Here is a 15,398-nt window from a genome sequence, read left to right on the forward strand (position 1 = left end):
GGAAAACAGAGGAAGGAAGGAATATGATACAGCCCCCAAATACCCTCCATGGAGGGAAAAATTGGGGGTCATCAAAGTGTTCATTTCATGTAGAAGAATGAATCAGCCTTTGGTCAAAGTCATCTGTTTCTCTTTCAACCTAACTACAATCTTGGTGACTCTTGTTCAATGATAAACACTGGCTCCAGGGCAAAAGTCCCCGCGTGGGGCTCTTGGCCAGGTAAGCACAAACTCAAGTTCCTGACATCAAAGTCACAGTGCAGGTCAAGCTCTCTCGCTGCCTCACGTTCTCGCCTTCACAGGAGGCACTCAACACACAAGCACAGTTGCCACAAAAATGTACTTTCCTCCCCAGAGTTAAAGCACTAACAACCACCAGGGCTCTTACCCAGTCTCAGCGATGATTTCAGGGGCCACATAAGTCGGCGTGCCACAGACCGTGTACAAAGGGCCTTCCACCACCGTGGCCAGCCCAAAGTCTCCCAGTTTCAAAGACTTGGTTCCATCGGGATATTCACACACCTGCAGCAGAAAGCAGCCTACAGTCAGAAGGTTCCCCCAAAGCAACTTCAAGAGGACCCTTAAAATGAAGCGGAAAAGATAGGTACACTTATCAGTCAAATCAGAAGAATTTACTCCATGTGATATGAACACCACGAGTTACCTCTGATCTTTGATTCTTCTCTTCAGGGATTTTTCTTGACTGCGTGAAATTTAGAAGACATTGTTTTCCATCTTTGCAGAAAGTAAACTACCCTAGGAACCTAAGGAACCACTGTGCTTGCTCACACGGAAAGGTGGATGCTTATGTGATGGGCTTGAGGGGCCTGGAAGCCTGGAGGCAGGAAACTGACCTTTATTTGGTACTTACTGTGTGCAAGGCACTGGACAGCCAAAGAAAGGGTGCTTATTAAACCACCAAAGTACTTCAGGAGTCATTAAAGTTTACTCTAGGAAATAAAATTAGGGGTGGGGATGGCAGCCTTGTTTTCTATACAATGATAAAATATAAAATATAAATATCATAAACTTTTTGTTTGTTTGTTTTGCTTTGCAGTGCTGGGGATGGAACCCAGGACTAAGCAAACACTCTACTACTGAGCTACACCCCTAGCCCAAAATGCAAATATTATATAGGGGAAAACCTTGGAAGTTGGGGGGGGGGGCGGAATGGACTTTGGGATTAGCCTCAACCTGAATCACAGCTCTACTCATCTCCTGGCTGTATGACCTGTGAACAGATCTCTTCACCTCTCTGAGCAGATCTGGGAAGTGCAGAGATACTCAGCCTTTCCTTGTGGAGCTGGTGTGAAGGCATACTGCGGCAAACCACAGATCAGGGTTCAGTAAACACCGCCTCCAGTTCCTGGGAGGATTGGCTGACGACATAATTATCACACGGGAAAAGGTTTAAAAACACTGGTGAAGAGGTGAACATATATGCTTCAACTGAAGCATGTCTGCAGTGGTATCAAGAATCTTAACATTGTTCATAACCTTTGACCCAGTAAATCTGCATGTAAAAAAATCTATCCTAAGGGAAAAGGGACAGACCCAAAGGCCCCACACAGGGATGTTAATATCAGAATTTATGTATGATTAGAAACTGGAAGCAACACAAACCTCTAACAGGACAGTGGTGTTTATAGTGATTTGTATAGTAAAATATTATACAGTTGCTAATAAGCACTTTTCAAATAAATATTATATTAATGATTTTCAATATATTATATGAAATTTTAAAAAATCATATATGAAATACAATGCCCCAAATGTTGACAAGAGGTTGCATTAAGAATTATCTTAATTTTCTTATTTATGCTTTTCAGTAGTTTGCAAAACATTTATAATGACTATGTATATTAGTTCCATAATTAAGAAAAATGATTTTTATATAAAAGCAACTTTTCCTTATGGGATAAAAATCTGAAAGTTACATTCTAAATCAATAGCTTCAGAAGCAAGCACACAAACACACACATATACATGTGTGTCTGTGTGTGTGTATATATGTATATATGTATATACATGCATACACATATATGTATGTATATATATAAACAGCGTAATTTGGATTTGACTGTATTTGACTGGATTTAAATGTCTGTATCGTGTAGTCTTTTTTTAAAAAAAATTTTTAGTTGTAGACGGACACAATACTTTTATTTATTTGTTTTTATTTTTATGTGGTGTCAGGGACCAAACCCAGTGCCTCACACATGCTAGGCAAGTTTTCTACCCCTGAGCCACAACCCCAGCCCCCTGTGTAGTCTTTAATTTGCTGATATCATCTGTCTCTTGGGTGCCTACTTTTAAAATAATGAATTTCAGGACTGGGGCTGGGGCTCAGTGGTAGCGTGTTTGCCTGGCATGTGTGAGGCACTGGGTTCAATTCTCAGCACTACATATAAATAAATAAAATAAAGGTTTATCAACAACTAAAATATATATGTGTGTATGTGTGTGTGTGTTTGTGTGTGTATATAATTTAAAAATAAATAATGAATTTCAGAGAAAAATAATTTCAGAGACCTCGTCTACCCCGCCTTTCTCTTTTTGTATATTAAGTATATTTTGTTTGCTTTTGCTCTCATTTTACTATGGGCTGAACCAGATTTTCATCTCAACCACTACTAAATAGAGGAGGAGAAAAGTCTAGAAAATGTTCTTTCCAGACAAGGATGCTAACAATGTCTTCTGTTAGTCTAAAACTTGGTGGTGGCTGATTTATAAGGTCAGCAACAAAAAGCATCAAGATCCCAGGGCTCCCCATGCCAAGGGTTCCCCAGGCTTTACAGGTATTTTATAAAGTATGACAGCATAACACCTCCCTTGCCTGCAAAGACTTCATCTGAGTAAGAACAGTTTTTACCTTGGTATTTTCATCACTTCTTCCATGCTTATTATATATACATCTTTATGACTTAAAAGTATCATAGGAGTAGTGGTGAGAATTTTACGTCCAGCTCAGATATTTCTATTTTGAGTCAGCAGAAACATATTCAAAGATATTAATGATTTAGCCTAAAGTCCCAGAGTCTAGGTTCTTACTCATCTCACAGACTTAAGACAACTTTCTATTCATTAGACTTAGACGTAAACATTAACAAGAACAGTCTACTATAATTACAGTTAGGATTTATGATGCATTTACTGAAACCCAGACATTAGAAATTCCCTAAGTAATTTCAGCGATAAGAACCTTATAAGCACAATTTCCTAAATGTCTGTATCGTGAGTCAAAAAAAAAAATCTTACTGATGTCATTGTTATTTTGTTTATACAACTTAAAAACACACTCATTAGGTACCAGTTTTGAAAAATAACGTTTATATTAAACACTCAATTTGGAGATGCCTAGGGGTATTTTAGAGTTGCTGTTGGAATCTCAAAAGTCCCTGAAGCCCCGTTTTTCACATCCCCATAAAGAATTCAGAGTCAGATGCAGGGGCATAAGTAGGAAGGGATTAAACAGTCTATAGTCGCTGAATTATATCTGGGCAAGTGGTGCTCCATGACCAAACACCAAAAGGGACGTGCCCTGAGGGGCAAACAAGCCTGATTCATCTCTCCCCAATGCTACACACAAAAGAAAATATGTAAAATATGAGTCACTTTCAAATCTTACCTGGCGATTCTCTTCAAAGAAGGAAGAAAAATTAAATATATATTGTATTTATAGCATTCCTTTTAAAAAACTGACTTTAGGGTTGGGGGTGTAGCTCAGTGATAGAGCACCTGCCCAGCACGCCCAAGGCCCTGGCTTCCCTCCCCAGCACTGCCAAAAGAAATAAAGAAAACTGACTTTAGGGCTGGGGGTATAACTCGGTAGTGGAGCACTTGGCTAACATCATGCCTGAAGCCCTGGGTTGCATCCCCAGCACCAAAAAAAAAAAAAAAGTGAGAAGAAACGAAACTGACAATTGACCTTAATAATGAGGTGAATAAATGAACAGGGACTCCAAAGACATTTTCAAGGACTCTGTAGCTAAAAATATTCTCCCAAACTTTATCTTAGTGGACTTCTGTAGTGAGCCCACTGGGCAATTACAGCACTATTATTTCCACTTCACAGATGAGGAAACTGAGACACAATAGCAGAACTCAATCTATTGATAAGTGACCAAACAGGGTTTTCAGCCAGGACCCTTGCTACTGACTTCCTTTCTTACAGCCACACCATTCTGCAGTACACCCTGCCTCTGAACACAACTGCCAGAGCCCCGACGGCCGGCTGCACGTGCACAGATTTGGAGTGGATTTCAACGGCAACTGTGAGAGCTCCAGCCCCACAGTGTTCAAATGCCCCATCACACACCGAGAGATGCTCTGACAAAAGTTGCTCTTGGAATGCAAAAATAAAATATGTGAGGAATGCAGGCCCCCCATACCAAGTGAGCACTGCATGCTCTCTAAATAAAATGTCAGTGTAATGATTTAGAAGGACTTCAAATAGGAGAAACCAACCCTCTTCTCTCCCCTGTCCCCAGAACTCCTGGAAAAGGTGGAATTTATCACTGGTCTCTCATAGTTAACTCTGACAGAGCACCGCCGGGCTGTAACTCACAGCATTAACGGCCACCCCTGTGCTCCCTGACACAGCGACCCATACATCTCTGCTGGCAGGGTTTTAAATTATGACACTGCTACCAGGGAAGGGGATGCAAATCAGATGCCTGAATGTTCTGGTGTTTAAAAACTGAATTAGTTCTTAGACAGGGAGAGGCTGGCAGTTGCTCCGGGTATTTCTGTCTAGGGTCCCGATGACACTTTTTCCTCCAAGGCCAATGCAGACCTGCTGACTAAGCCTAGAGGCAGATGAGTTATCCAGTAGGTTTTCAATGGCTGACACACCTTACTTATGTATGTGCATTTGAGGCTGTTTCTGGGCCTGATCCCCTGGCCTTGCTACGTCACACATCAGCATCACCTGAAAGTCAGTTGTATCACCTTCATTCTCCCCTTTGGGTAGCACATGGAGGCTGGTTCAGATTTTGGAAGAGGTGAACATTCATTTAGGACAGATTAGACTAGATAAGAAACTTGATTCCGATTTCCTGATCACTCTCTGATGTTAGAAATGGCCATACTGATCATATCATCTATCCCTGATGTACGACATGAGGAGGGAATACTGGGTTCAGATTCTAAGGAGACTTCATAAGTGTTAAGAAACCGAGTGGCAGGCAGAGGGTGGAGCTCCCTGGCACAGTACTTGCCTAGTATGCACAAGGCCCTGGGTTCACTGCACAGAAACCAACCAGGCAGCGGGTGGGAGAGGGAAGAGGAGGGACCATGAGCAGAAGGGGTGGTGAGTGGGACCAATGAGCTGGAAAATGAACACTCTGTAATGCCCATCTCCTTCCTTCCTGGGCCTTGGCAATCAGAGCTGTAGGACAGGTTGGCTCAGGGTAACCAGTCCTTCCACAGAAATCTATGGCTTCCATGTTCACGGAGAACAGTAATGACAGGGTCCACTAGGCTGAATGGACTGTGCAGAGCAAGGAGTCAAGAGGCATTCTCAATAATACAAAACTGTAGCCACATCTGGAGAAAGCCCTGTCACCTTTGCTTGTAAAGCCCCTGGCCAAGCTCAGTCAGACAGTGGAGGGGCCTGGCAGCTGCTGCTAGTCATAATAGTGAGAAGTCTGTTTGGAGACGTGAACACCACACTTCTGCTCTTATCCTGAGGCTTAACTTGCACCTCTGTCTCTTTTCCTCATTAGAGTTTGAAGACAGAGTCAGAATGTAACTTTTTTTTTTTTAATACAGCAGGGATTTTTTTTTTTCCAATTGGAACATGTAAAAATTAAATTCAGTTTGAATATCCCGTATCAAAAAGGCTTGAGGGGCTGTGGATATAGCTCGTGGTGGAACACTTGCTTAGCATGTTGAAAGTCCCAAGATTCATTCCAGCAAATAAGCCGTATTAGTGGACAAGGACTATGTGCATACATAGTCCTCGCTACACAGGAAACTAAGGCAGTAGGGTGGTTGGAGCCCAGGACATTGAGGCCAGTCTGGGCAATGTAGTGAGATCCCTTCTCTTAAAAAACAAATGCACAAAAGGAGGAGGGAAAAGGGAGGATCATGAACCAAAATCAATTTCCAACTACAGTGTATAACTACTGAGCTCTAGTTATCAAGAAAAAAAAAAAAAGCGGAAAAAAAACAGTAAATCTGTCTCCCCATCAGTTGATGCAAAACCTTGACACTAAAGAATTTGTTCACTTATTTAAAAAAAAAAATGCACAGAACCATAAATGTTTTATATTTTGGAATATTTGCATATATATAATATTTAGGGGATGAGGTCCAAGTTCAACATAAATTAATTTACGTTTCATTTACAATATTTTAAATAATTTTGTTCATGAAACAAAGTTTCATGGTGTGGAATATTGTGACACATTGGTACTTAAAAGTTGCACACTTTGGAGGATTTTGGATTTTGAATTTTGAGGTTGGGATGCCCAATCTGTTTAATTTCCTCAAGGCAGATGATAGTTTAAAAAAAATGGAGGCTGGGGATGTGGCTCAGTGGTAGCGCGATCGCCTAGCATGCGTGAGGCACTGGGTTTGATTCTCAGCACCACATAAAAATAAAAGATATATTGTGTCCACCTAAAACTAAAAAATAAATATTTTTTTAAAAATGCACATACTTTTAGATGGACATTGAGAAATTATCAGATGCTATTACCAAAAAGGGAAGATGAAAATCCTGGATTAAAAAAACAATTAAAATCCCTGGGACGGCTCCAAAGGCTGCACACATATCTTTAAACAACCACGTGGGTGGTGCAAGCCCAAGCAGGGCATCCAGACCTGTGTTCAAGTGCCAGCTCCCGGCCAGCTGAGCGACCTCTGCACATCCACAGTGTGCTCACACGGTCCTGTCCAAGGCATTGGAGATGAAAAGGAAACTGAGACATCAACCTCGTCTCTGTGGTGCTTACACCTGAAGGACGGACGAGTGGAAGATAAAACCCCAACACCGCGGCAAGTGCAGCAGGAGCCCGAGGTAACCGGAGCTAAGCCCTGCTCAGAGCGTCTGGGGTCAAGTTGAAGATCTAACTCTTGCTCTCAGCGTCCCACAAGAGGAACAGGTTTGCCACATTGAGGGCAGAGGGGATGCTACAAATGGCAACCAGGATGGACAGAAGCAACGGAGGTCAGGCTGGGCTGCTGGGGAGGAGTTTGGGTTGCCATGGTGCAGAACACTTGGCTAACCTCACCTCCCAAGTGCTAAGTACGATACTCAGCCCAAAAAGGTGGGAGAAGTCAACTGTCCAGCGTGTGTTTACAGGGATATGTGCATGCAAAATTCCAGAAGCTTCTCTAAACTCCCTCTGCAGTGTGGTCACAAGGACTGGCTCCCCACGAGCAAGCTGTGTTGTTATCAAGGTGCACTGTGGAGGTGAGTTATGACAGGAGAGGAGGCTGGGAAAGTAGACTGGGATGTTTATGGCGATCCCTGAGTGTCACAATTATGAACAAGGCTTTTCCTCCTGTAGAACAATAGGATAATGACACTTTCAAGAAAAATTAGCATCTCCTGGTCTCAATTTCCACACTGTAAAACTGAGACAGGTGGGACTATTTCCAAAATTCTCTCCTGCACTTAAAGGCACCTCCATTTTCTACTTTGGTCTCCTAGGAACCTTTATTTCCTTCTCCAAATTTATTTTACAGAATTTTTGACCCATAAAATAAATTTCATGCTCTTCTTTCTTCAGTCAATTCAATATCATTGCTATAGGGACTGGGGTTGTGGCTCAGCGGTAGAATACTCACCTAGCACATGTGAGGCCCTAGGTTCAATCCTTAGCACCAAATAAAAACAAATAAATAAATACATTAAAAAACGGAAATCAATCAAAACATCTAATGTCTGGTAAACAGTAAATGCAAATCAATTCAAGAAACCATTAGTATTTTAAGGTCACTGACTTGACTCCTGCTGCAGGATCTGAGCTCTTACTGCAGGATTGGTTTAGACCCTAGTCCGTCACTGCTTGCTTGCACATGATACGATGATTTAAAGGACAAACAGTGCAAGGTGAAACAGAAGAGGTGAAGACAACGTACCAAGAGGTTCTCTGGCTTGATGTCTCTGTGCACGATGCTGAGGCTGTGGAGATACCTGAGGGCGTTGGCCAGGTTGTACACCATGGCGCTGCCATCTCTCTCCGTGTACTTGGTTGAAGAAGTAATTGCATCAAAGAGGTCTCCACCCTGAAGGATATTGGAAAAGAACACAGCAAAACATTAGCGGCGCAGTCCATTGAAGGCCAAGGAAGTGCTTCAGGTGCTGCTATAACTGACGATTGTGAACAAGGAAAGTTACAGGCATCAAGACACGTGTCTGATCAGGCCTTCCAGGAACACTGTGAAGCCCTGGGATCGGGCGCCGAGGGGATTGAGCATCCCCTTACCTTGACCAGTTCCATCACCAGGAAGAGCTCGGTTGCCGTCTCCATCTCCTCGACGAGCATGATGATGTTGGGGTGTTTCACTCTGCGCAGTATCGACACTTCGTTCTCAATCAGGTGTTCCTGTCAAGTGAAAGGTGCAGAGAGGGTCAGAGCCCACAGCACCCTCTGCCCCGTCCCTGTGGATAACACTCCGATAGACCCAAGGCCAAGGAGGCATCTCTTGATACAGAGGCAACCACATCCCCACCTACTTGGCTCCTACAGGACAGGACAGGTCAGTGTGGATGTCTTATTGTCACTGCCAAAAAGAACCAGACCTCTGAACGTGCCCCAGAAGCTCAGAGGTGCTTCTCTGGAACATAAAGCATATTGCTTCAACTCAGGGGCTGTGACTGGTGAAAGCGTGGGCACATAGCACTGTGCTTTGCAAGTCAGTGGACCACTTTTAATTCCAATACAAAGTAAGGATGAGGCATGTGCAGCTGGATGCAGTGGCACATGCCTGTAATCCCAACGACTCAGGAGGCTGAGGCAGGAGGATCGCAAGTTCAAAGCCAGCCTCAGCAACTTAGCCAGGCTGTAAGCAATTTAGTGAGACACTGTCTCAAAATAAAAAAAAATAAAAAAGGGCTGGGGATGTGACTTAGTGGTTAAACAACCCCTGGTTCAAATCCCTGGTACCCCCCCCCCCCCAAAAAAAAGATAAGGCATCAAGGCATGTAGAAAAACTTGGTAAGCTTATGGCACATAACACACCTGGCATTAAACATTTTTAGTTTTTAACCATGACCAATATGAATTTTACTTCCGTGCTGAAATTCATTAAAAAAAAAAAGGAAAGAAACTTCCTGCCTTTATAACTGGATATGAAATCCTTCACCAGATGGCTGGTCCTGCTCATCTTGCATTTCAGAAATCTGAAAACACATAGCACCGTGGGGACCACTACTCTCATTTTAACTTAATCACTTCTCTGAAAATGCCACCTGATTATCAGCCCTGGTGAGTAATGCAGTTGGGATCCGTGCTGCAGCAAAATGTTTACTTACAGAAATTAAGGAATCATTCTCAATACGTGAAACCATGAATCACGAGCAATGATTGCTTTATTTTAAATGAGACATGAAAACCCCTTGGCAATACCACATTTGTTGATCCTCATTAATGTCAACGATGAATTATTTTGAATTTAGAGAATGCTCTATAAAATGTGCTAATTGCCTTCTTACCACATTCTAGGTATTCAAACTGGATAGCTTTTACATAAAATGTACCTTATGAGAAATATCATTCACTACCTAAACACACATGTATGTACACACCTACATAGATATGTGCCATCCATATCATTCATATTGCTCTTGTGCCTTCTCCATTGTGAATCTCAGACCAAAATTTAGTGCTCTGATATAGTATTTTATCCCTCGTTGGATACCATCTATGGTTCTTCTCTTGTCTTCGTGTATCCATGTATGTATGTATTTTTACTCTAAGCCATCTCAAATCCTTTTTGACGATAGCAGGAGATATTAACTATGACAAATAAATAAATAGCATTCAGAGAAAATCTGCTGCAAGCTCTTGCATATGGCCAGTCGTGTTGCTTGAGCGTGGAATGCACCGTGCTCGTCCAAGAAGTCACTCGATAAATGTTGGCAGGTGACAGCGCAAACGCTAAGCAGAAGCAAAGAGAAGGAAGGAACCAACCACGGCTAGAAATCTGCTCACTCGTGTCGGTCACTGTAAGGTACTTGGGTAATCTTGTAACTCTTCATCCTTAGAAGAGTCCTTGGAAGTAGGAATGCAAACCTAGGTGTCCAGCATCTGAGTCCACATCCCCCGCACGACACATGGCTTTTCTAAGGGGAATGCTTCAGTAAAATTCAACTTGGAATTTTTCTAAATGAAAATGAAAGCTACAAGCAGTAGCATTCACACTGACCTGGGGGTGGAGAATCACACCAAGCTTCGTGTAAGAAGAAAAATCTGAAATCTACACAGAGAGCAAGGCTGGGAAGTCTTTGACTAAGTTAGGACTCACCCAGCACTTCCAAACCTTCCAGAAACACAGCAGTCCTCAGACCTCGCAAACCACCACTGGGAAGGGAGGGAAAGGGCTTCCTCCCCACTTCCAAGTACCATCTGTCTAAGTTACAGAGCAGTCCACTGCAGCAGGCGGCCAGAGACCTGTCCCTCCCTCGGGAAGCAGCTATGCACCCCACACTGTCGTCACAAATGAAAGGCTTGGCAAACCCTTCACATTTATTCACACATTTTGAAGCATTTAGGTCATCTGTGCCAAGTATGTCCCTAGTCACACTAAAAAAAGCAGAGTTATATGTAAAAGCAAGCAAATGGATTTGTTTCACTTTTATGTGAAGCAAAGACAATGACATTACTACCACTGTAGTAAAATAGGCTTTTTATTTTATGGTGCCGGGGATTGAACCCAGGGTCACTCTATCACTGAGCTACAACCCCGACCCCCTTTTTCATTTATTTTTTTAATTTTGATCAAACCTGTGATCCTCCTGCCTCAGCTTCCCAAGTCACTGGGATTACAAGTATGTGTCACCATGCCCAGTTTAGGCTTTTCATTTAAAAGCTAAGTGTATCTATCACTTCAACTGTTCTCCCCAATTCCTTTTCTCCAAAGTTGGAAGAGTCTATAAACTTGCTTCTCCAGGTCTCTAACTGTGATGTGAATTTACATGTGTCAAGTAACCCCTACCACCAGTACCCCAAGCAGCTCTCTCAAATTGGGAGTTAAAGTTAGATGTCAGCCACACAAGCAAACTACAACTCCCCAAAGTTATTATCTTTTTCAATCAAAGGCATGTGGAAAGCTTTTGGGGCCACACTGTGCACTTCTCCCAGGACCACCAGCAGGGTTGTGTGTCAAATACCAAGCAAGCCCTGCAGCCCTGCTTTCTCCACCATCACCCACCATCTCACTCTCTGCACCCACCTGACAACGGCCAGGACCCCAAGCACAGGGAATGCCTCCGTTGGAGGTGGGAGCTGGGAGCTGGGAGCCTCTGCTTCTCCACCTCTTCCCATCCCTGTGAAATTGCCTACAAACCAACACTCTGATTTCTAAACCAATCACCATCAGAAGCAAACCAAAGCACTTCCCAGAAACGTCAGGTATAGATGTTGTCTCCCCATTTCATAGGCAACCCAAATGTAGTCCGTTTCTAATATTTAAAAATATTCTCTAATTACATTTTCCAGAATATTTTAAAATATCATATGAATATTACTTTTGTCCTGAATCATAATGAACCTCACAGTATTTGATTATCTACTGTTACTCATGTTAGGGGACTCACGATTCTAATGCCAAAAAGCTCACCTGTGAATCATTTTGAGGCAGTGTTCTGCAGCTCAGCGGGAGGGTAAATGACAAGACTGCCAACCTGGCAAAGGACATGGCCTTACCTTTTGACCTTGGTGATTTTGTGTGTGTGTGTGTGTGTTGGGGTGGGGGGAGTACCAGTACCAGGGATTGAACCCAGGAGTACTTAACCACCGAGCCACATCCCCAGCCCTTTTTTCTATTTTTAGTTAGAAACAGAGTCTTGCTAAGTTGCTTAGAGCCTTGCTAAGTTGCTGAGGCTGGCTTTGAACTTGCAATCCTCCTGCTTCAGCCACCTGAGCCACTAGAATTATAGGTATGAGCCACTCACCCGGTGACCATGGCACTTTTTAAAAATTTTTTTTCTTTTAATTGTAAATGGACACAATATTTTATTTATTTATTTATTTATTTATTTATTTATTTGGTGCTGAGGATTGAACCCAGTGCCTCGCACTTGCTCCACCACTGAGCCACAACACCAACCCTTCCAAGGCAATTTTTAACAGAGAGAGAGAGACAGAGAAACATTATGGAAGCCAACAATTCTCTCAAAACAAACCAATCCTCTTGTCTCCATCATTCCCAGCCTCAAACAGTCCTTTCCTCTGCCCTCTCTTTCTCGCTGGCTGCCCCCAGCAGAAGGGGAAATCCCACCCAATTTGGAGCTTTCCCCTCATTATCTAAGATCTCCCATCACTCACCAGTTCCTGCCCCTTTACCCCCACAGGGGCCTCTGAATCCATCCACTCACTCGTTCTACCCCTCTCGCCAATGTCACACCTTCTCACATTTGCACAGGTGATTTTCTGCCTGGAACTTTACCCACCTCTTGTAATCTACTATCTATTCCTCAGTACCAGGCTAGACCTCACCCCCTCTGCTCAGAAGGGCCAGCTTCGATGACCCTCTCACATGCTCCCACTGTCCCCTGCTCTGCACCAGTCAGCCTTTTGAAGGATGACTTCCACTGTCTTCTAGCAGTCGTGCACTTCCTCTGAACTGAGAGTGCGTGTTCCACAGCCAGCCCCATCACTAACTCGCAGCAGGTACCCAAGTGCTTGTGTGCACGAGCACACGCCTCATGCACTCCTCCCGCTCAACGCTGGCTTAACAGCTGCAACTGTACCGCTTAGTAAACACTACTGAGGACAATACAGGAGACAAAATGTTCCAATCACTACAAGGACCACTTCTGGGTGAACAATGGCCACCCACCGATATCAAATGCTAATCCCTAGAATTTGTAAATATGATTATTTGCAAAAAGGGTTTCTGGAGATATGGTTAAGGCGTCTGCAATTTAGAGAGAGCCCTGGATTATCTGGACAAGCTCTAAATGCCATCACACGTGTCTTCTAAGAAAGAGGCAGGAGCTCTCACACAGAAGAGAGGTGACATGGGGATGGAGACAGACTGGAGGGACAGGGTCACATGAAATTGTTCAGAGGCAAGAGACAGGTTCTCCCCCAAAGCCCCAGAAGGAGTGTGGATTTCTAACTTGTGGCCTCCAGAACTGTGAGAGAAATTTTTTTTTTGTTGTTTTAAGCCACAAAGTTTGAGGTAATTTATTCTAATAGCATCAGAAAACTAACACCATATACTTTGGGATTTGTGCACCATCTGGGCCTATGTTAATTAACTTAAGCATTGCTATGGCCAAAATACCTGGGAGACAACTTAGGAGAAGGAAACGTTTATTTTGGCTCATGGTTTCAGAGAGTTAGTCCATGGTGGGCCAACTCCATTGCTCTGGTCCCAAGATGAGGCAGAACATCATGGCAGAAGGGCCTGACTGAGGGAAGCTACTCAACTCATAATGGCTGTCACAGAGGATGGAGGTGGGAGGTGGGACAGGGAAGATGAACCCTTCCAGGACACACCCTCAGGGACCCACCTTCTCTAGCCATGCCCCACTTGTCTACAACGGCCACCAAGTTAGTCCATTCAAACTAGGATGAGGTTATGGTTCTCAAAATCTAATCATTTCATGTCTGAGTATTCCTGCATTGACACAGGAGATTTGGGGGAACATCTCTTATCCAAATCATAACATTCTGCCTTTGAGTCCCAAAAAGCTCATTTGCATCTCAGAAAGCAAAATGCATTTGGCTCATCTCTGAGAGTCCCCTACTCTTAACAGTTCCAGCCTTGGCCAAAAGTCTAAGTCCAAAGTCTCCTCTGAAACTCAAGGCAAAATCTTGGCTGTCAGCCCCTGTGATGATCAAGGCAATTTACAGATAACCAATATGCAATGGCACAGAGTAAACATTCCCATTCTGAAAGAGAGGAATAGAGGCACAGAAAGAAAGGATGGTACCCAAACCCAGCCAAGCAAACAGGTCCCGTAACTCCACAGGAGAACATCAAGGACACCTGGAGGGATATGCCCTCCAAAGGGCTTGGGCAGCCTGGCCCTTTGACCTTACCAGTTGCAGTATTCATGGCTTCTCTCTTAACCTAGCTCTCCCTGCTTCCTGGCCGCCATAAAGGAGCACCACTTTTCCACCCCACCCTTCGGCCATGAGGTTCTACCTCACCTTGGTCCCAGAGTAATTAACTCAGACAGCCATGAGCTCAAGCTCTGAAACCCTGAGCCAAAATAAACCTCCTCCAAGATATTCTAGTCAGCTACTTTGGACACAGTGATGCAAAGATGACCGATACAGGGCTCATAACGTGTAGGTCATGAATGCAAAACTACATGCAGGGAGAGAAAGAAGGACCATATCTAGGTACTACAGCAGAAAGCCCAGGGCTTCGTTCACAGTGGAGATTCAAAAAACATTTATTTAGAATGAAAGAAAATATTAAAACTGGAAGAATCCTTAACATTCACAAAACCATAGCCTTCTCAACAGCCTCCTTAAGCCTGGCCCTGAGGCAGATCTTGCACTGATCTCCCACTTGGAAGGACCTAACATGATTTGTGTCCTCTGAGACTTTGCCCAGCTGTTCTAGCTACCTGGTAGGCTTTTCTTCCACTGGTGCCTACTGACATCCTACTGCGGTTCCAGAGCCAGCTCGAATGCCTCCTGCTCTATGGCACCTTCACTGGTCACCTGCTTCTCTCCCACATGCTTCCCATGAGCTCCTGTAACTCCCTACAGAGTTGGTGACAATTCATCTGTTAAATTATCCATTCCTAGCCCAGTGTCTTGCACATCAACACACACACACCAAGTTCTAGGTAAACCAATCAATCAATCAATGCTCCTGCATATTAAAAAAGAAGAAACAAAAGGCAAAAGAGATGAGCATTTTTCCCAGGTTCTTTTTACCATGAAGAAATAAATTGAACCCAGAGGGGGTGTATGGCAGATGGGCCAATGTACAGGCCACCGATCGGCCCCAAATTCCAGCCACCGTTCTGCTTCTGTGACTTCTGGGAAGCTATTTAATCTAAATCTCTGCTTCCTTATCTGTAGAAGCTCATACAAATGTTTTGCGTCAGTGAAGACAATGTACAAAGTTCCAGTACATCTGGGATAAATAATATATTTTAAAAATCGCAGACATTTTCACCATAATTAACTTCCTGCATTTAACCCAAAATACTTCAGAATAGTGGCTTAATGCACCCCTAAATTTTTTTAAAAAAT

The 15,398-nt window shown here is 43.4% G+C and overlaps 1 protein-coding gene across 11 annotated transcripts in view; it reads right to left on the minus strand.

Moving 5' to 3' along the window:
• The window catches only part of Dclk2 (doublecortin like kinase 2), a 148,772-nt gene that overhangs the window by 14,549 nt on the left and 118,825 nt on the right, over window positions 1-15,398 (minus strand). For all 11 annotated transcript variants that reach the window (XR_009228172.1, XM_058583932.1, XM_058583931.1 and 8 more), the window contains 3 exons: window positions 8,439-8,558; window positions 8,092-8,238; window positions 389-522 (listed from right to left, as the gene is read on the minus strand). Coding sequence is in view for 10 of the 11 variants with exons in the window: in XM_058583932.1 (XP_058439915.1) it covers window positions 389-522; window positions 8,092-8,238; window positions 8,439-8,558 (401 nt within the window). In the remaining variant the exon portion in view is untranslated. The remainder of the gene's footprint in view (window positions 1-388; window positions 523-8,091; window positions 8,239-8,438; window positions 8,559-15,398) is intronic.

The sequence above is a fragment of the Marmota monax genome, unplaced genomic scaffold (assembly GCF_021218885.2).
Source record: "Marmota monax isolate L192 unplaced genomic scaffold, Marmota_monax_Labrador192_F-V1.1 WCK01_AAM20220418_F8-fsc00002, whole genome shotgun sequence".
NCBI classification, from domain to species: Eukaryota; Metazoa; Chordata; class Mammalia; order Rodentia; family Sciuridae; genus Marmota; species Marmota monax.